Raw genomic sequence first — 22,480 nt, forward strand, 5'->3', positions numbered from 1 at the left:
TGTTATAAGCCATGTCATGGAGTGGAGAATCAAAATAAGTAGAATAGAGAATTTTTGCTTTCAGCCTGCTTGTCAAAAAGTTATGTTTTTTGTGACTCTGTGAAACAAATAACAGTATGATGCTCTATAATTAAGATGGAGAAAGCAAAATACCATATGATTTCACTCATGTGAAGAAATGCAACAACAACAATAATAACAAACAAACGGATACAGAGAATAGATTGGTGGTTACCAGGGAGAATGGGGGCCGGTGGGAGGGTGAAAGGGGTAAAGGGGCACATTTGTACCATGGTGAATGGCAACTAGACTTTTGATGGTGAACACAATGTAGTCTATCCAGAAGCCAAAATATGATGTACACCTGACATTTATAATGTTATAAAACAATGTTACCTCAATTAAAAAAAAAAAAGAGTGCCTCCTTTGTGCCAGGCACTGTGCTGGAGACACCAGGGCTACCAAGAAGTTATACTCCCTGCCTTCAAGTAGCCCTAAGTCTAAGAGGAGAAACAGATATGTAACAGACTAATTATAATATGTTAGGTACAATAATAGACATATGAATAAAGTATCATGGGCATATGGTCACGAAAGGGCTTGGAGGATTCGGTGATTGATGAGAAGTTGAGTGTTCTGGGTGTATGGAGCGGAGCGTCGGAACAAGAGAAAAGTTGGAAGCAGAATGTGTAGGCTCGTGCCTTGTTTCTTAAGGCAAGGCATTTAGGTTTTAGCCCGAAGGCAATTGCATGGCCCTCAGAGGTTTTTAAGCCAGGGAGTGATGCTGACTTCATTTTGAAGAATTAGTGCATCAGTGTGAGGGTAGCCTAGAGTGGTGACAAGCAACATACAATGAGGTCAGCGAGGATGCTCCTTCTCTAGTTCTACCTGGAAGAGGCAGTGGGGAGAGAGAGAGATTAGATTTTTTTTTTTTTTTTTTTTTTTAGTTAGCATACACCTTCCCTAGCCCAATACTGTAAGATTCATATAAGCTTTTTGAGATTAGATCTAAGTGACATTTCTGAAACAGAACTGACAGTGATTGAGACCAAATGATGTTAGAATTCAGAAGAGGGAGGAGTCAAAAATGACTTAAAAGTTTCTAATTTGGGAAATTGGATGAATAGGATGTTATTCACTGAGATGAGGAATACAGAATGTAAATCAGTTGCAGATACAAAGTTCACTAGGAAATCACTGTGACCTGAAGTAATCAAAAAAACTCTCACAAATGAGCCAGCACATTGGTATAAAAAAACCAAAGTTTGATAAAAATTCAGTGTTAGCCTACATGAGGGAAACAAGTACTTCAGGCACACTTAATGGGAATGTGAATTGGCATAAGCTTTTTGGAGAGCAGTATTCAAATGGGAAGACAAAAGGGTGGAGCAAATTAAAATTTATTAAACACATATAATTATGGGCCAGGCTCAGGGTCTTTATCTGTATTATCTCATCTAATTGGAAGTGGGAGAAACTGTTGAACATTTTTGAGCCAGGCAATGAGTGATATGGCTAAAATTTTACTTTAGAGAGATTTGCCCAGTTTGGTAGTGATGCACAGATTGATTAGAGCATGCATTCTCAGTGGGGGCAATATTGCCCCCAGAGGGGTGAAAATGGGTTCTTATGGGGGAGGGGTCTTAGATATTACTATGGCTTTTGGCCCTCTGAAGGACCATAGTACATAAACAAATATACAGTATATGTATGGTATTAACATTCTAGGGGTGGGGATGGTCGGGCAGAGGGGAGTCTAAAAAGGCTCCTAATGGGGACAATAATGAAAAAAAAAAGTTGAGAAACACTGGATTAGAGAGAAGAAACTAGAAGCAAAGAGAGGTGGTGGTAGCTGTCAAAAGAGAAATGGACTTGAAACATGTTCTGAAGTATAAAATAAACAGGACTTAGCATACAATGGGATATGAGAGAGAAGATGAGGGTAGAAGCAAAGCTATTTCTAGGGTTTAAGACTTGGGGAAATGTAGATTTTGGCAGAAACAGAGAAGCTTAGAGAGAGGTATTGGTGAGAAACTGATTAATTCAGTACTAGATATGTAGAGTTTGTTAGAAGGGAAAAAAGTCCAAATGAAAAAGTTCAAAAGCCAGTTGGAAATAAGGTATTTAGGATTCTTTTCATTTGGCAATTATTGTTATTCTAATAGCACATATTTGGAAGAAGTCTGAGGCTAAGGGGAAAATTAGTGCCAATAAAAGCTATAGAAGACAATTATTCCCCAAAATTGATAGGAACTATATTCTTGACTTCATTAGTATCAGGTTCTAACGAGTTGAGCAAAGAATAACTCTATGAGGGTATTTTTCTTAAGAGTCTAGATTTTCCTTTGTTTAGTCTTATTCCAGAGACTTCTTCATGAAAATGTTCAAAGTTTTTCTTTACAGAATTAATAAAAGAACATTGAAAAAAGATAAATATAGAAAAATATAAAGTTGAGTGACAGTTCTTGATAATCCCATCCTATCCAATCTCTACCTGAGACAGTCACCTTTAATTTGGCATATATATGTCTGGATTTTTCTCCTGTATATATGTATACATACATGCAGCTTATATATAACTTTAACTTTACAAAAATAAGATTACATTAGTATCAGTGGGTCTGTTTGATTTGCAAGCAATAGAAACAAACTCTGGCTGACTTAGTATGGAAAGGAATTTATTGGAAGGATACATAGGGTAGATGACAGAGCTGAAGAACCAAACTGGAAAAGATGAAGAATCAAGCTGGAAAAGCAACTTCCATAACCTAGAGATCAAGAGCTAATGGACATTCCTCAAGGCTCACCATTTGGATGTATCTCCTCCAACCGTGTTTAATCTTTGTATCATTTCTGCTTAAGATTCAAATTCCTAGGAGAGAGAGAACTTGATTGGGTAATGTGCTTACTCCCTTACTCAGTACTCTGTCAGATTCCAGATAGTGTGGGAGGGTTTCTGTTTCCAAACAGAGGAGCCTGTTAACAAAGAAGGGGAAATGGATACTGAATCTACAAAACCCCCCAAATGTCCACCATACTGTTTTGTAACTCTCCCTTTTTTTTTTTTTTAAAGTTTGGCACCAGAGCTAACATCTGTTGCCAATCTTTTTTTTTCTTCTTCTTCTTCCCAAAGCCCCCCAGTACATAGTTGTATATTCTAGTTGTAGTTCCTTCTGGCTGTGCTGTGTGGGATGCTGCCTCAGCATGGCCTGATGAGCAGTTCTAGGTCCATGCCCAGGATCCAAACCAGTGAAACCCTGGGCCTCCAAAGCAGAGCACGCAAACTTAACCACTCGGCCACAGGGCCAGCCCTTTTTTTTCCCCCCATTTACTATCTAGGACATAAAGCTCTGCCTTACTCTTTTTAACCATTAATAGTATGTTTTTTGTATTTATTTAATGAGGTACTTCTCAGTGGATACTTTGTTGAAGTTTTACAATATTACTAACAATGCTACAGAGAACATCTTTGCACATAGATCTTTTTACATGTATACAAGTATTTTGTAGAATATATTCTCAAATGTGGAATTTCTGAGTTAGAGTCTATACATCTAAATTTTTAATATATATTGCCAAATTGCCCTCTAAGAGGCTTTATACTCCCATCAATAAAGAATACCTATTTTCATATATCATTGCCAAAACTGAATATTAGCAATCCTTTTAATTAATGGAAACATTTCAAAGGATCAACATTGACTGATTGAGTCTCTTTCTCTATTATCAATACACATAGATGCTCACTATTTTCTAACCAGTTATGAAACTAAGAACTGAAATTAAGAAAGCATTGAATGTCATAGGTTAACAACATCTCTGTTTAAAACTTTGACTTCTAGTTCTTACTCAACCTCAGTGGACATGAGGACAAAAATTTTGGCTTGAGTGAGATCAGCTGCTTTTAAAGAAGTCACTAGCACTTCCTTTGAAACTTCAGTAGACTGCTTGGATAATGGTTGGGAAGAGTTTATTAGGGGACAGCCCCTAGATCCACATCTTACACAGGAGCTGGAGTCACATAAAATATCATAATGTGTGTAGGATCCATGGTGTGTGAAAAGTATATATGTTTCAACACTAAGTGCACGCTCAGCTTGGTGAGATGCTCACAATGTGTGATGTGGGCTGAGGGAAAGGGAGCTGCATGGCTCTCATCTCACTCCCTCAGGGCATATATACATTGAGCGCACTGGTGGCAGAATCACCTGTACCATTAAGTTTGTTTTTGTGTTTTTGCTCAGCTCATTTTGTTGAATTTGTATAAGGTAAAGGTGGACATGATGTGGCTCTACCGTATACTGTGTAATTTGTACAGGTGAAGCAACCATTGCATCGTGTCTAGCTAGAGCAGAGGAATTCTTCAGAATATTGTATCACAGACTGAACATAAAACAGGAAAATATAAACCTTCATTGGGATGTCTTTTTTTTTTTTAAGATTTTATTTTTCCTTTTTCTCCCCAAAGCCCCCCGGTACATAGTTGTGTATTTTTAGTTGTGGGTCCTTCCAGTTGTGACCTGTGGGACACTGCCCCAGCATGGCCCAATGAGCGGTGCCATGTCTGCACCCCGGATCCAAACCAGCAAAACCCTGGGCTGCTGAAGCAGAGCACGTGAACCTAACCATTCGGCCATGGGTCCAGCTCCTCATTGGGACATCTTTTAATGGAAAATGTTGAAAGCCTAAAAACCTGAGTTTTAGCCTCACTTCTGTTTTATTGAAGTTGTATGATCTTGTGTTAGTCTCTCAATTCCCAAATTCCTTCCTATCATATATGAAGGGGTTAAATCCTTATAATCTTAGCACCTCATAAGGTTGCAATTAGGACTGAATGACTTAGATGAACTCATTTTTAAAACCTGAAAGCACTTTATACATTATTATGTAGGCACAGTCCTAGGCTCATAATAACTTGAATATTATTTTTTCCATGGTTTTAAATATTATAGGTAGCTTAACAACTTACATCTCAGCAACTCAGATGTATGAGTTAAAGGGAAAGGGAACAACCTACAATTGTAACAGAAAAGCCCATTTCAGCACCATGCCTCTCTTACTTCTCTAATAGTTTATAAAAACTAGTTTTAAGATATTCATTTCTGAATACAGAAAAATAATAATGACCTGTTTATATATTCTGAAGTGTTTTCTGATAGTCTTTCATTTCGTCTTCACAAAAGTGGTAGTTCATGGTGGGTATTGTTATCCTCACTTTACACCGGTGGAAACTAAAACATAGATTAAGAGACCTGCCCCAGCCATGCATAATGAGTCAATGGAAAAGCTGAAACTGACTCACATCCTAAATATTTTTCCGTTGATTCTCAAACTGTAGTATATATCAGAATTTGCTGGGTGGCTTATTATAAAGACCACTCACTTGTAACCCAGGTAATTCTGATGCGGGTATTCTGTGGACAACATCCTGAAGCATTCCATTAAGCATAAAGAAAAGCGTTTAATTTCTTCTGAAAGGTGTTGTTTGCTTTGCATCTTTTGTTTTTTCCCCATGAGTTTCAGGGCTCTGGGCAATTCAGACTCAGTTTGGAAAATGCAAAATGTATAAATGCCCATTATTGGGAGTCCTGGTACTGAAATGATAAATTAAAAATGATATAGTAACCTGGGAACCAGGACACTGACCCACTCCAAGGGCTTTCCTTGGCTCTTCTCTTGCTCATTGGTCTGGAGTAGCTTTGGTCTGTGGGAAGGGCTCACTGTCCTTTAGTGCCACCTATGGGTCAGTTAGTGATTTTTGAAAGAACACATTTGGTGGTCCAGGTAAGGAGAAAAAACCAAACTAGGAAAAGAAAAACTCAGGAGAGGATAGGGGGAGATGCTCTTCATTATCTTTTATTCCTTAAAACAAATGTTAATTGAATTTATACTTCAGATGTTTCCCCAATAGGAAATAAGTTCCATGAGAGGATGTACTTGTTCACTGCTGTATCCCTAGGGCCTACAGCAGTGCCCAACACATAGGGAGAACTCAACAATTATTTGTTGAATAAATAAATGAATGATTAGTGACTTCGATCTAGTTAACAGATGCTGTGCTGTTTAAAGGACATCTCTTCAAATGGCTAGAAGGCCCAAGTGTATGAGATATTCTCAACCACACCAATATACAAATGTTACTAATATTTCTATGAAAATATTAGATGCTATCCCATAATGGATACTGTCAGAGAAGAGAGGCATGCTATTGTTCTAATTTAAAGTCCAGCTCCAATGCTTTCTCTGTTCCTTGACATTCTTAACTAGTAGTAATACCACCATTTTCAGAAATCTTGCAGCATAAAATCTTTACCTCCTTTATAGCACTTATCACTTCCAACCTTCCTCTTTTTTTAAATTTATTCATAAAACTATTTCACTATATTAATTAAGATCCTTTTGTTTGCATGTTACTGAAATTTATTTGAGCTAGATTAAGCCAAAACCAGGAAATTTACTACAGAAATATAGGAATGTTTCATAAAATCCAATAGCAATAATACAGCTGGACCTATAGGAGAACTTAGAACCAGTCAGGAACTTGAGCATCAACATATTCCCTATACTTCTTTCTTCTCTCTTTTTCATTCATCTTGCTCTGAAGCCCAGCATTCTCTCATCCTCAGTCCTCATAGCAATGGATGGCTACCACATGTGTAGTTTTTATATGCCCCTCAATTCCAGCCACACATAGAGACTAACTGTCTCTGAATCCCAATTCCAAATTCCCAAGAGAGAAAATAGATTGATTCAGTCAGCTGTAAGCTGAGCATATACTTCAATAAATATCTATTACAGTTCCCCATTAGAGTGTTAGCAAGAGTCATGGCCCACTAAACATTTTTATGGACCCAGAGCCCATGGTTCAGATCTTCAATACATTGCCATTCAGGAAATATTCTTGAACTGGTGAATGAAAAAATTTCACCAAACTCCCCCCCATCCCCGTGCTTTTTTTCTAGTTTCCTTTCTTTCCTTCCTTCAATGAAAAAGAAAGAGAAAGGCATGAGTAGAACTGCAAAGAACAAAATGATTAGATCTAGAAGTGATCACACAGACTGTGATGGAAAAGATGAAAGGGGAGAGATCTCATCTGCCTTTTCCCAGCATGCCCTGAACTCTGAGATTTTAAAAAATAGGTAATTGGCCTACTTCTGATACACGCAAAAACAGAGTATTTCACAGAAAACTAAGAACATTGAGGATATTCTCAGCTCTGACTGCATTTTAGAATCACATGAAGAACTGTTAAAAATATTGATGTCACAGTCCCACCCCAGGCAATCATCACAATTTCGGGTTGTAGGATTCAGGCATCATGTGTTTTAAAAGCTTCCTCACATGATTTTAATGGTCAGTCAGGGTTGAAAACCACTGCCTTAACTGAAGAAACATTTATTTAGACCTATGTGTAACATATCACCTAATTAAGGTACACAGCAGCAATGTGAGGGAGGTGAGAAGGGGCCGGGTAGAATTAATCCCACTTTACAGACAGTGAAGTTGTGATGGCTGTGAAGTTGCCCATCTTGTAAATGGTGGACCCACATGGAAAACCTAAATCTCCAGGGATTGTTAATCTAATCTCATTGAGTCATGCTGCCAAACACTAATGGGTTTAATTAAGAGACAGTTAGTAGTGCCATTCCTTGTCATCCCTCACTTAGTTGTGCATTTCTTCCAGTTCATCTCCATTCATCTCTCTCCATTTATCTTTTGTCCCTGAATGCAGGAATTAAATAAAAAGAGGACCCAGAAGGAGATGGAGCATGCTATGCTAATCCGGCACGACGAGTCCACCCGAGAGCTAGAGTACAGGCAGCTGCACACGTTACAGAAGCTACGCATGGATCTGATCCGTCTACAGCACCAGACTGAACTGGAAAACCAGCTGGAGTACAATAAGAGGCGAGAAAGGGAACTGCACAGAAAGCATGTCATGGAACTTCGGCAACAGCCAAAAAACTTAAAGGTAAGAGGAAATTGAAGTATTTCCCTATTTGTGCTCTGGGACCCAGTCAGATTGGATCAGTGGTTCCTGCATCTGGATGACTGTCAGAGTCACATGACAGCTTTGCAAAATTACAAATTCCTGGGCCCTGCAACTACTGAATCAGACTCTCCAGACGTGAAGCACAAGGGTCTATATATAACAAACTCCTGAAGAGATGCTGCTGGGCAGGCTGGTTTGGAAACCATTGTGCTAGATGATCCCTCCATTTTTCTTTGTATCCAATATGCAGTTTCGCTGACTCCTTTGTGACCTACCCTCTTTAAAATTGTAACGTATGGACTAACAGCAGCCCATGGTTCTAATCCCAGGAAATGAGAGAGTTACCAGGTATATGACAGATAAATTTCATCTGTGGTGCTGCTCAGATTATTGGTACTAGCAGTTACTAGGTTGAGTGCTGCTATATTAAGAAAGACTCTAAAGCCACATCCAAGCTAAGTAGGAAGGAGTATGATTGATTAGTAACATCTGTCCTGGGCATGGGAATCAGGAATGAGTCTACACGTGCCAGGCACTTATTTCCCCTGCACTAGAGATATGGAACTCCTGTGGCCCTCACTGCCTCCAGATAATTTTAGCTGACTGCTAATTAACAAGCGATATAGACTAAGTCATTGCTTTATGTCAAGAGGGACATTGTCAGTGTTGACACAGATATGAGGCCAACCTCAGTCACACTGGACATGCTCCCCTCTAGCCAAATCCTAACCTGTCTAATTAGTGATCCTTGTGATCACAGCTCCTCCAAGTGTTCATGAAATGGAAGTGTGACTATGAGACAACCTGGTGGAACTTCTGGATTTATAATAATACACCCCGCCTTCTCCTTCCCAAAATGCATATTTGATATTGCTACATGCAAGTACAACCTCTTAATGGGGAAAAATATCTAAAATCAGTTTTTCCTTTCCATTTATGCTGAAATCCAGTGGAAATGGGTTATCATGTGAAGTATTATCCAGACACTCTCCTTTATTGATTTGTCAAGGAAACACAGAACAGTGAAAGGTGGCATATACACTGCCATCCCCTTTCTCACTTGGAAACAGAGGGGAAAATGACAAAAAAAAAAAAAGGGTAAAAACAACAAACAATAGAAGGCACTGAAGATTTTGACTAGGTAACCGTTAAAGTAATGCACAAGCTTTTAACAATCTAAGCTTCATAGTATTCCACAATCTGCTCAGAGTTGTGATCCCTGTAACAATTCACTTTTTAATCCATTTGTAAATTCAAAATGACTTCTATTCATTTCATATAAAACCAAAAGTACTGGTAGAGTTAACTCTTGTCTGTGTCATATGTATTGTTTTCATTATTTTTGACTAGTAATGTGGGTCACTGCACCAAAAGACAAATGGTCTCAGCACCTGTATTGTGTCATTAGAATGGAAGGCTTTCTGTATTTACTGATGTGTCTTTATTTTCCTTTTGTCACTTTTTCTACACAGGCCATGGAAATGCAAATTAAAAAACAGTTTCAGGACACTTGCAAAGTACAGACCAAACAGTATAAAGCACTCAAGAATCACCAGTTGGAAGTTACTCCAAAGAATGAGCACAAAACAATCTTAAAGACACTGAAAGATGAGCAGACGAGAAAACTTGCCATTTTGGCAGAGCAGTATGAACAGAGTATAAATGAGATGATGGCCTCTCAAGCGGTAAGTGGTTAGGGTCAGTGCCATGGCTTCAAGAGCTTTGGGAATCAAGAAAATTCAAGATCCAGCCTTTTGTTTTCCAAGATGATTCTTGCACAAATTTAGGAAATTGGTGTTTTTCTACCCAAAGAACTGAGGAAGTGACGACGCTGAATAAAGCCAAGCCAACACGGATACTTGCTGGAGTGTGTCTTCTAAGATGGAACTCAAGGAATAATGTGCTAAATCAGACCTGTGGCACATAGGGACTTTGAGAGCAAGATGTGATAGATACCACATATAATATCCTATTTTCATTCATCAAAGCTTGTGCAACTAATGTCAGGCACAAATGAGTAAGACACACAGACATAGTCATTCAATAAACTTTTACTAAGCATCTGTGTCCAGCACTCTGCTGGGCTCAGAGATAGAGTGATGAGCTAGAGAGACAACAATTGGTCCCTGTCCCCACACTTTTGTCAGTCAGGCAAGGAGGTCAGATAATTAAGCAATAGAAATAAAGCGTAATAAGTCCTTTGGTGTGGGAGGTGCCGGAGGCTCTGGGAAGATAAGTAGGAACAACTAATCTGGTCTAGGGAAAGCTGCCCAACAGGAGCCAAGCTTGAAGGAATTTATTGAAGTAAACGGGTTCCACAGAAAGGGACCTACATAGGCAGGCAAAGGTCCAAAAGGTGGAAAGTATGCATTTGGGGACTGAAAGAACTTTGGCGTGAGCCCAAAGTTCAAGGAAGAGGATTGTGGGAGCCCAAAATCGAGAGGTTGTAAAGGTCTTGGTAAGCCAGAGATGGGAGCTTGCCTGGTAATTCTATGATGGTTTCACAAGGAGATGAGTCTTGAAGAGTAATAGTTCACCAAAAAGGCTGAAGAGGAAAAGTCCTTCCTGGCAGAGAATACAGTATATTCAGAGACTCAAAGGCCTGAAAGAGGATGTGTTTGAGAAACAATGAGTAGCTGATATGGCAGGAGTATGAAGGAAAGCAGGGAGATAGTCAGGGATCAGAGCCTCAAAAGCCAGGAGTTTGGACATTATTCTGTAAGCAATGGAGAGCTACTGAAGCCTATTCTGAGAAGGAGGGTGACAGGATCAGATTTGTGTTATAGAAAGATACTGGCAGTAATGTGGCAAATATAGGTAAAGAGACCTGTTAGGAAGCTATTGTAATAGTCAAAAAAAAGTCATGAAGGCCTGAACTAAGAACATGCTAATGGAGATGGTGAGAAGGGAGAAGGATTTGGGAAATATTTAGGAGTAGAAGAGATAGGACTTAGTGACCAATTTGAGATGATCAATTTGTCATCAATCATGTCTTCATGGAATATATGAAAGAGTGGAGGAAAGAGACATTGAAAAAATCTACTCAGTGTAATGGCAGAGCAAGTGCAGTGTGCTAAGAGAGTGTAAACCAGGAGAGCTAAGCTGGTCTGGAGAGTCAGGAAAGGCCTTGCAGACACAATGATTATTTAAGCTGAGGTGTAGGGAGCATATTCCAGACAAAACAAACTGCATGTGTAAAGATGCAAAACACAGTGGCACTTCTAAAGAACTCAAGTCCATTATGTTTAGAATATAGAGAACTAGGAGGAGACTAACATGAGAATAAGACTGCAGGGGTAAACAGAGGCTAGACCGGGTAGGGGCTTGTAAGCTTTCTTAAGAATTTTGATCTTTATCCTAAAAGCAATGGGAAGCCATTGAAGAGTATTAAAGAGGGGACTGACATCAGATTTGCATTTTTGAACCATCACTCTGGTGATGGAGAGGATGGCCTGGGAGATGGCAAGAGCAGATAGAAGGAGATCCTTTATAAAGTCGCTGCTTTACCCGGGCATGAGGGAGTGTGGCTCAACTAGAGAGGGGGCAGCTGGGATGAAGGAGAAGTGGCTAAGTTTGAGAGACAGGCAGGAGATGGAATTGAAAGCATTTAGTGACAGATTGAATGTGGACAGTGAGATATTAAGGATGACTCCCAGTCTCTAGTTTGAACAAAATGGCAGATGATGGTGCCATTTACCTATGTGGTAAAAAAGGAGGTAGAGCAGACTGGAGAAGGGGGAAGGGAAAGATGATTGTTAATATTAGTCATGCTGAGCTTGAGGGCCTGGGGAACCTCCACGTGAAGGCGTCTCCAGTAGACTGGATAAGCTAGCCTGGACCTCAGAAGAGAAGTCTGAAACAGGGGTATAGATGTGGGAGTTATTTGCATATAGATAGTAATTGAGTCTTTGGAATAAATGAGATTCCTTAGGAAGAGAGATTAAAGGAAGAAGAATGCCCACGACAAAGCCCTGAGGGACACCCACATTTAATGGCCCACTATGGTAGGGCATAGCTGGAAGAGGAGAGGAGGGAGGAAAAAACCAAGAGCGTGTGTCCTATCTCAGAAGATAAGAGAAAGATTTCAGGAAGGAAAGGGCAATCCACATTATCAAATGCAGCTGGGAGATCAAGTAAGATGAAGACTCATTCAAGGTGGTCATCAGTGACGCTAATGTGAGCAATATAAGTAGAGGGGTTGGGTCAGAATGAGGAGTGCAGAGAGAGGTTAAAGGTAAGGAGAAAGGGGAAGAGAGTTGATAGGGGCATAAAGGTTGATGGAGTTTTTGTCTTGTTCATCTTCACATTCTCAGCATCTGCAACAATGCCTGGCAAACAAGTGCTCAGTGTATGTTTGTTACATAAGATGGGAGAGAACGGGATCAGGAATATAGGTTTATGATTCCCCTTGAATAAAAAGAGAGAAATACCCTTTCTTCTGAGGCAAGGAGGAGATAAAATTATGTATGATAAATGCAGCTATCCTTTACTGACCACTTACCATGTGCCAGGCACTGTCTTGTAAGTGTTATCTCATTTCACTTTTGTGAAACCCCTTTGACCTTTGAAGTAGTTACTATTTTAACCCTAATTTACCTGTCAGGAAATTGAGGTTTATTGAAGTAAAGCCACTTGCTTAGGGCAGGAATAGGGAAACTTTCTCTGTAAAGGGGCAGATAGTAAATATTTTAGGCTTTGTGGACCACAGGGTCTCTTACAACTACTCAACTCTACTATTGTAGTGCAAAAGCAGCTACAGACAATACACAAATGAATGAGCGTATCTGTGTTCCAGTAAAACTTTATCGACAAAAATAGGCAACAAGCCAGATTTGGCCCTTAAGCCATAGTGTGTCAAGTCCTGGACTTCGAGGGTCACATAGTGGTAATTAGCTAATTGATGATGGAGCTAGGATTTGAACCCATTTTGGGGGGAACCTGTAAGCCTATATGCCTGGGCACTGCTACGTTATGCTGCTTCTATCACATACTTTTCTTCAGTTTAATCCACTTTAAAAAACAGAAATGTATTTACCTATACTTTTATAAAACTTTTTAATGGATTTGGTATGTGCAACTTTTGGATGATGAATACCAAAAACTGGAATATCCTCTGATTTCTAGACTGGCACTTTTACAGTCAGAGCTGGTACAGAGTAACATAGTTGCTGACATTAATAATAGAAGGCCAGAAATAAGAGAAGATGGAGGTATTTCAATGGTCTAAACTGCCCCTAGGATAAGCCTCTCACGCACTTGGCCAGGGCTCATGTAACAATTAACAAAGACAAGAGAAAAGAACAGACTTTCATTCCCACTGTTGGTAAAGAACCTTGCATATCAAGAGGGAATCGATAACAATCTCACTGGGAGCCAGTAAACCCGTCGGCCTTTATCTGTAAGGCTGTTGCTGCTGCAGCTTGACTGTTCACTCTGTCTAGTATCTCTTCTCTCTTCACTTCTCATTGAGAAAATGAAAAGAGAGGTATCCTCTTTAGTGGATTTTAGTGAAAGCTGGGTAGGATGAATTATTAGAAAGTACCTTGGAAGTATGATTACATTACTTATTTTGTGTTCATTTGCTATAGCATATTTCTCCAAAAGTACTAAAAAAGACAGTATGCAAATAACTTTCTGAAACTATTCTAATAACATTTCAAAAAGTCATTTCTCAATCAAGATATTGAGATATATTGTGAATTGTCACAAACTGTACAAAATAGGGAAGGAAGCATAATATGGAGAATAAGTATCTTAGCAAAGTGGTCTGTATGGAAATATGCAGATAAACTCAGGGGACAAAGAACTGTCTAATTCAAAGGTCCTAATTTCGTAGTTCCTAACCGAACTGAGGGCCTGCTAAATCTAGAGAAAACCAAGCTTGGAACAGGAGGAGGGTCATCATCCCTAAACATAGTCCTGCTAATGGCCCCAAACCTTCAACTATGCTCATTGGAAGGTTGGCATTTCTGGTGACTGGCTTGGCCATTCTCCACACAGGATCAATATCTTGATGGATTGACACAAAGTTCAAGAGCTGCAGGGAGCAAGGAAAACTTTATCAGCCTTATAATCTGGACTTTCCGGCTTCAAACCAGAATATGCCCCGTAAGATTATCAAGGCTACCTCTGTGAGGAAGAGATTTTCAACCACTTGAGTTTAAGATTGGCTGGCCAGCAGGATGACTTGTACAGACAACCGCAGGGACCTGCATTACTTGCTAGGAGCGTAACAGTACTGTGGTATATTCCTCTAGTGTTATGGAAATTGGACTCTTTTTTTTAGAGCTAAGGATATCTAAGTGTTTGATGGTTTTTGGATTAAAGATATATAAATATGGAAATGGTTAGTCAAACCAAAATAATATAACAGCTATTATTTATTGAACACTTGGGATACATCAAGAACTATGCCTGGGATTTCATATGAATTTTTTGTTTAATCCTCACACCAATCTTAGATAGCAGGAATTATTATTGTTATTTTCTTGAGATGAAAAAAATGAACTTTGGAGAAGTGACACACCTAAGAGAGTGGTGGAGCTAGAATTCAGGCTCAGGAGTCTGCCTCCAAAGCCCACAGGCTTCATCACTGAAATGTGTGGCCTTCCTGACTCCTGCCAGTGTGGTTTTAAGAAAACTAGGGTTTTCTTAAGAAAAGAATGTTTTTGTTTTCTCAAGAAGGAATGCTTTAAGAAAAGAATGTGTATTTAGAACTTTGTAGCCCATTGAGCAGAATGTAGTGTTTTTGGTTCCTAACTCTGAATGTACCCGGGGCATCTGTTTTTTTAAGAGGACTTGTTTCAGCCCAAACAAGGAAACATCTTCCAGTAGTCACCAAGTGCTGTAAGCTAGGAGTGAATGACAGTATATGTCTTCTGTGCCCGCAGTTACGGCTAGATGAGGCTCAAGAAGCAGAATGCCAGGCCTTGAGGCTACAGCTCCAGCAGGAAATGGAGCTGCTCAATGCCTACCAGAGCAAAATCAAGATGCAAACAGAGGCACAACATGAACGTGAGCTCCAGAAGCTAGAGCAGAGGGTGTCTCTGCGCAGAGCACATCTTGAGCAGAAGGTATGAGTGTTCCTGCGGGTCCTGTCCAGCCGGGCGGAGGATGGGGCACGGCCTAGGGAACTGCCATTTATTGAGCCCTGCCTGTGTACTGGGGGATTAAACTAGGCACTGCTCACTTATTATCTGCTTTTATACTTTTAGTACCCCTGAAAGGCAGGCATAATCTCCATTCTACAGGCAGGATACGAAGGCTCAAAACGGTTAAGTTACTCGCATAAATCTGATCCCACAGCCTAAGCTCTGTCTCTTACTCTGCTAGGAAACCCTCCACCTTCACAGCCAGAGGAATGACATGAGTTACTAGGTGATGACATGACATATGAAAGGTACTATGAGCTGGCATGGCTGCTAAATGGCATGAGGAAGCCAAATGCCAATTTGGTTTTTATTTTCAGCTATTTCTAAACCAAAAGAAATCACTAACAGGGCTCTTTAAAAAAATTAAAATGAAGAGAGACTGATACTGCCATACATAATAAATGTTATCATAATTGAAATATTCATTGCTTTAGATATTGCTGAGGAAAATGAAGTAGAAAAGATTTCATAAAGCATCTCAAAGCTGTTAAGCATTTATTTGCTTACCAGTTATTTGTGCTTTCTATTGGTAGTTCCCTGAGACCAACGTAAGAGACTATTTTCCCTGCTCCTGTTCTAGAATTAAATTGCTAATGACCCAGGGGACATTTGATTCTCCATGGGAAAGTGGCACAATCTAATTGTGCCTGAGTGTCTTTTAGCTTCTCCTGGGCTATCTCCTGCTGAGACAGGACACTGACCTAGATCAGGCCAGCTGCTTGGCTTGCTAGAACGGTAGTGCTAGCCCCAGGTGGGCCCCAAACATTCTTATTCTTGTGAGCAAGTTTTAAATATAATGGATCAGATACGAGACATTTATTCCAGGACTCTCCCAGCCTGCCCCAGTCTAGTTTACGTTTAGTTCCTGCGTGTTTGTATGTTACGTGAGTGCATGTATGTGACCTGTGTGCATGTGGGTGCCTGTTGGGAGATCCTTTCCATTAAGAACTGCTCACTGTGCTTATTTCAGATTGAAGAAGAGCTGGCTGCCCTTCAGAAGGAACGCAGCGAGAGAATAAAGTACCTATTGGAAAGGCAAGAGCGAGAGATTGAAACTTTTGACATGGAGAGCCTCAGAATGGGATTTGGGAATTTGGTTACATTAGATTTTCCTAAGGAGGACTATAGATGAGATTAAATTTTTTTGCCATTTACAAAAAAAAAATGAAAACAGAAAAAAATTCAGACCCCGCAAAACCACATTCCCCATTTTAACGGGCGTTGCTCTCACTCTCTCTCTCTCTTACTCTTACTGACATCGTGTCGGACTAGTGCCTGTTTATTCTTACTCCATCAGGGGCCCCCTTCCTCCCCCCGTGTCAACTTTCAGTGCTGGCCAAAACCTGGCCATGTCTTCTATTCATAGTACACGTCACAGTATTGATGCGATTCAAAATGTTTCAGTGACAACGTTGGAGACAGTTTTAACAAAACCAAGAAACCAACAACAAGTGGATGTATATTGCTTTAAGCAATCACTCATTACCACCAATCTGTGCAAATAAAGCAAAAAAATAATAATAAATGCCAAGGGGGAGAGAGACACAATATCCGCAGCCTTACACCTTAACTAGCTGCTGCATTATTTTATTTTATTTTATTTTTTTGGTATTTATTCATCAGGAATTAAAAAAAAAACAAAGTTTTATTAAAGATTGAAAATTTGATACATTTTACAGAAACTAATTGTGATGTACATATCAGTGGTGACATATTATTACTTTTTTGGGGATGGGGGGGTGGGAGGGGTGAAGAGATCTTGTGATTTTTAAGAACCTGCTGGCAAGAGTTTAACTTGTCTTCAGCATATTCTGATTGTATCATAGTCATTTTCTGCTGTTGCAGAGGATGTGAATACACTTAAGGAGCTCACAGAATCCCAGTAGCACAAATTGGGCTTTGGCAAATCGTGTATTTTGTGTATAGAAGGAATTTAAGGAGAGGTATTACTTATTTTCATATTGTATTTTAACTGTTTCTCTGATCAAATTTTTTTACTTCCTCCTCCTATTCCTCCCCACCTCCCTCCTTTTCCAATTCAGTATTTGGAGTTCAACACTGTCTCTCAATCAGATCATCTTGATCTTTTTCTTTATTTCCCTTCCCCTCCCTAAGTCCCATATCTTGGTCATAAATATTGCATTATTCACACTTTCAAACTGTGTATTTTCTTACAATAAAAAATGATGAAAAAAAAAAGGCTTTACTTCTTTTGCATGCACTTTAAAAACAAAAACAAAAACATTTTTCAGGTCCCAAGGAAGAGCATGATAACTGTCAGAGCTTTTAATTATATTTGTAAATAAAAGTGTTCATCACATCGCCTTGCTGTGTTATTGTAGCAGGAAGTTTCCCTTCTAGGTTCACCAGTTCATAATCCAGAGGGAGAGCCGCCCTCCAGAAGCTGTTCTCCATGGCCTCGGTTGCTCCAAGAAGACCTTTCAAGATTTTCAGGTAAAGATGTGTCTTCCAAGTTCTTCTACAGGGCTGAAGATCGTGATCAAACAGATAGACTGTTTGAAGTGGTCAACTGCACCTTTCTGTCCTTAAGAATAGGAAAAGGCACATGTGCATGCACGCACACACACAGACACACACGCACACTGCAATGTGCCAGTCGTGCGTAGGAGCATGTATTGCTGAGGAGAGAAGCTGGGCACCCTTAAATAAAAGCAGGCTATGAAGAAGACATTATAACCAAACATTTGAAATGATCCCACTGTAATAGCAGATCCCTCCTTCCCTCATATTCTGCTTTTATTAGAATAATTTTATATGCATAATAAGGAGATAGTAAAATATATAACTTCTAGGATATGGTTTTGGGGTCAAGACAATCTCAGTAAGATCTCATATTCTTAGGGTTCTAAGTCCTGGACATTGAAAATTGCTCTTTAGGACGATGACCTGAAGATCATTCTTGTATCCTACAGGATGTTCAGTCGTCACAGACAAATGTGACCAGTCCTATTCACTGTGATAGACTAAAGCAGAGAGGTATACTCAAAAACTTACAAAGCAATTATCAACATGGGTTAACCCCAACCACAAAGGCTTTAATAATTACCACCCAGTTTCCTAAGCAACTTAGTTCATTGAAGTTTCTATATTAGGTAGATCAGAAAATAGTATTGGAAAGGGCTGGAAAGACTCATAATTATCCAGAAAAAATAGCTAACGTGTATTGCCTGCTTATGCTTATCATGTGAGGGGACACTACCTTAAGCATTTTCCAGATGGGGAAATAAGCTCAGACCAGGGTAAGAGGTGGTGAAGACCGAATCAAGACCTGATTGAGAACCCACACTCCTAGGCACAGGTCATACTGCCATTCAGAAAAACATTCAATCTTCAGGAAGGCAGAAAAACTCCCCTAGTCCATCTCATCCACTTTTCTCTGTAGTGAAAAATGTCTAAGCTAGCCTGTGAAAAGGCCTTCTGCCTGTGAGATTATGGGGGCTGATCTTTATAAAAGTTCCCTCTCCACAAGTTTGTCAGTGATGTGTCCCAAGGTAGAGTTACCAGAAAGAAGGAATGTGGGTCCCTGGCCCTAACACCTGGTACAAACTGAGTCTTTCACTTCCTTCTAGTGCCTTCATGAGGAGGCAGTGAGAAAAGACAGGGACCAGAATGGCGGCAAGAGATCAGGTATGAAAGGTGCTAGGACAGCAGCAAAGAGCCAGTGTCCTGTATTTGTCCAGCATACACTAGACTCCTGAGTTAACAAGAATTATCACAGGTTTATCATGCATATCAGTAAGGGCTGCTTACCTTTGATTTGCAATTATTCATTCAGTGATATTTATTGAGTAATGTGTATATCAGGTGCCATGCCAGATGCTTGAGATACATCAATGGGTCTTAGGGAAAGATCCTTGCCCTAATGGAGCTTACATTAGGGGTAGGAAGAAACTGATAACACAATAATTATAATAAGTAAATGACCTTACATGGCAATAAGTGCCATAGATAAAGGAAAAGTAGGGAAGGGTGGGGAGATCAGAAGTGCCAAGATCAGCATACATTCACTCATTCATTCAAGAAGTATTTATTTAGCATCTACTGTGTGCCTGGGCATGTAGCGGTAAATAAGATGGAGGGGTCACTACTCTGCTGGAGTTCATGCTTTAAATCTCCACTGAAACGGAAGTCGGTCAGCAATGCACTAAGCTAATCAATGGTAGACTAAGGGGCCGTGACAGTGCAAATGCTGGGTGCCGCCAGGAGTTCAAAGGAATGCAGCAATTACAGAGGGGGTCCGAGAATGCTTACCAGTGATGTCTAATTGAGGAAAAGTTTATTTCTTGATTGTGCCATCATCTATCTGTAATTACTTGTTTACATATCTATTGAAAAAGTATTCCTGGGCAACTGGAAACATGCCATGTAAGAATTCCATATACCCTTCTGATTTTAATTTAGTGATATATTTTGCCATAGAAATTATAAGAACTAAAAAATACATTTTTATTCCATTGTGGCAGAGCAGTGTTAGTCTTTCCTGCTGATTACAACTAAAAACTAGACAGAATGCAAAAGCAGCTATCTGAGGACAGCGAGAAATAAAAGCAGGTGGACTGTGGAGAAGCAACCCACACAGAGGAGTGAAGGCGAAGTAAAACCCTTCTCAGGTGAACAAAAAATTGAGAGAATTCATCGCCAGCAGACTTACTCTGCAAGAAATGCTGAAGGAAGTTCCTCATACTGAAGGGAAATGATACCAGGAAACTTGGATCTCTGGAAATGAAGAAAGAGCAACAAATGGTAAATATCCAGATAAATATAAAAGGCTATTTTTTCCCTCTTCTTTAAAATCTATTGAAACATATATGTATATTTAAAATATATATTTTGTTGGAAGCAAAAATTATACCATTGGTGAGGGTTGCAATGTATGTAAATTAATCGATATACAACTATAACAAAGTTTGGGGGATAAGGACCCGTGTGGTTGCCATGCTTCTACATTTTATGTCAGGTAGTACAATTTTTATTCTAAGTAGACTATGAAAAATTAGTTATATATATTGTAAACTCTAGAGCAACTACTAAATCAAAACGAAAATCCAAAGAGGTAATAGCCTAAAATCCAATAGATAATTTAAAATATTCAAATGATCCAAAAGAAGGAAGGAAAGGGAGAACAGAGATACAAGGAAATAGAGGAGCAAACAGAAAACATATAATAAAATGGTAGACCTGAATCCTACCATATCAATAATTACCTTAAATATTAATGGTCTCTAAATAGTCCAGGTAAAGGCAGAGATTGACAGGGTGGATAAAAAAAGGACCATATTTGGGACCAGCCCAGGGCATAGTGGTTAACCTCAGCACACTCCACTTCTATGGCCTAGGTTCACGGGTTTGGATCCTGGGCACAGACCTACACCACTCATCAAGCCCTGCTGTGGTGGCATCCCACATACAAAATAGAGGAAGGTGGGCATGGATGTTAGCTCAGGACAATCCTCCTCAAGCAAAAAGAGGATGATTAGCAACATGTATTACCTCAGGGCCAGTCTTCCACCAAAAAAAAAAAAAAAAGGATTATGTGCTGCCTATAAGAGACAGGCAAAATATACACAGATAGGTTGAAAGTAAATGGATGGAAAAAATATGCCATGCAAATGGTAAGAAGGCTGGAGTGGCTATTTTAATATCCAGTCAAATAGACAAGGAGTATTACCAAAGATAAAAAGACATTCATGATGAGAAATGGAGTAATTTTTCAAGAAGGCATTTTAAATGTATATACACCTGATAACAGTACCTAGAAATACAGGAGTCCAAAATGGACAATTAAATGGAGAAATAGAAAACAAAATTATAGTAGGGGATATTAACTCCCCTCTTTCAGCAACTGGTACTAGACACACAAAAATAAGAAAAGACATAGATCTGAACAATACTATCAACCAACTTAATTTGACATTTACAGAACACTATATCCACAAACTTCAGAATATACATTCTTTTCAAATATACGTGATATATTCACCAAGCTAGATCATATGCTGGGCCATAAAACAAGACTTAGTAAATTTAAAAAAAATCAAAATCATACAAAATGTACTCTCTGACCAAAAGAGAATTTTTAAGAAATCAATTACAATAAAATATCAAGGAATAAAATATCTGGAAATTAAACAACACACTTCTAAATAAGAGAGGTCAAAATGAAATCACCTGAGAGGAGCCGGGCCAGTGGCGTGCGTAGTGGTTAAGTTTGCACATTCCACTTCAGTGGCCCAGGGTTTGGAGGTTCAGATCCCAGGCACAGACCTACACACTGCTCACCAAGCCATGCTGTAGCAGCATCCCACATACAATACAGAGGAAGACTGGCACAGATGTTAGCTCAGGGCCAATCTTCCTCACCAAAAGAAAAAAGAAAAAAAAGAAATCACATGAGAAAATAGAAAATATCTTAAACTGAATGACAAATACAACATATCAAACTGGTGAGATGCAGATAAAGCAGTCCTTAGAAGGAAACTTAAGCTTTAAATTTACATAAGAAGAGAAATCAATGAAATGGAGATCCACCTTAAGAAAAAAGGAGCAAAGTAAACACAAAGCATATACAAGGAAAGAAATAACAAAGGTAGGAGAACAAAGCAATGAAAGAGAAGAAGATAAACAATACAGAAACTAACCAAGCCAAAAGTGTATTCTTTGAAAAGAACAACAAAATTGGCAAATCTCTGGCTAGACTTATCAAGAAAAAACAAATCACCAGTATCAGGAATGAAAAGGGGGTTATCACCACAGATCCTAAAGACACTAAAAAGATAATAAGAAAACTATAAATAACTTTATGGCAGCAAATTTGACAAAGCAGATAAAATAGACATTTCCTGAAAAATACAACTTAACCAATATTGATGCAAGAAGAAATAGAAAGTGAATAGCCCTCTATTTAAAATTTTCAATTTGTCATAAAAAATTTCCCAAAGAAAAAATTCTAATTCCAGACAGTTTCACTGGTGAATTCTATCAACATTTAAGGAAGAAATAAAATAAATCTTACAGAAACTTTTTCAAAACATAAAGAAGGCAGGATCACTACCCAACTTGTTATAAGTATATGTAATATCAAAACCTGACAAAGACTTTACAAAAAAAAAATCCCTCGTGAATATGGATACAAAACTGCTTAACAAAATGTTAATAAATTGAATCCAGCGATATTTTAAAAGATTGGTTAATACACAATGAACAAAGTTTATCTCAAAAATACAAAGTTGATTTAACATTTGAAAATCAATGTAACCACCATATTAACAGAATAAGTGTGAAACCCATATAGTCATTTCAGTGTTGAAAAAGCATT

At 39.0% G+C, this 22,480-nt stretch overlaps 1 protein-coding gene and 1 long non-coding RNA gene across 11 annotated transcripts in view; one reads left to right on the forward strand and one right to left on the reverse strand.

The window, feature by feature from the left end:
• Positions 1–17,464, forward strand: part of TAOK3 (TAO kinase 3) — a 169,512-nt gene extending 152,048 nt beyond the window's left edge. For all 9 annotated transcript variants that reach the window (XM_001490500.7, XM_070220090.1, XM_005612567.4 and 6 more), the window contains 4 exons: positions 7,733–7,972; positions 9,466–9,678; positions 14,884–15,066; positions 16,115–17,464. In XM_001490500.7, the coding sequence (XP_001490550.1) occupies positions 7,733–7,972; positions 9,466–9,678; positions 14,884–15,066; positions 16,115–16,276 (798 nt within the window). In that variant the 3' untranslated portion in view covers positions 16,277–17,464. The remainder of the gene's footprint in view (positions 1–7,732; positions 7,973–9,465; positions 9,679–14,883; positions 15,067–16,114) is intronic.
• LOC111774636 (uncharacterized) lies at positions 16,693–21,633 on the reverse strand. Of its 2 annotated transcripts, XR_011420805.1 has the most exons (3): positions 21,334–21,633; positions 19,817–19,881; positions 16,693–17,689 (listed from the first exon to the last, which is right to left on the reverse strand). It is a non-coding gene; the product is annotated as an uncharacterized lncRNA (long non-coding RNA). The 2 variants fall into 2 exon arrangements; XR_002809701.2 differs by lacking the exon at positions 21,334–21,633 and having other exon boundaries at positions 19,817–21,158.
• Positions 21,634–22,480: the final 847 nt, after the last annotated feature.

The sequence above is a fragment of the Equus caballus genome, chromosome 8 (genome assembly GCF_041296265.1).
Source record: "Equus caballus isolate H_3958 breed thoroughbred chromosome 8, TB-T2T, whole genome shotgun sequence".
NCBI classification, from domain to species: domain Eukaryota; kingdom Metazoa; phylum Chordata; class Mammalia; order Perissodactyla; family Equidae; genus Equus; species Equus caballus.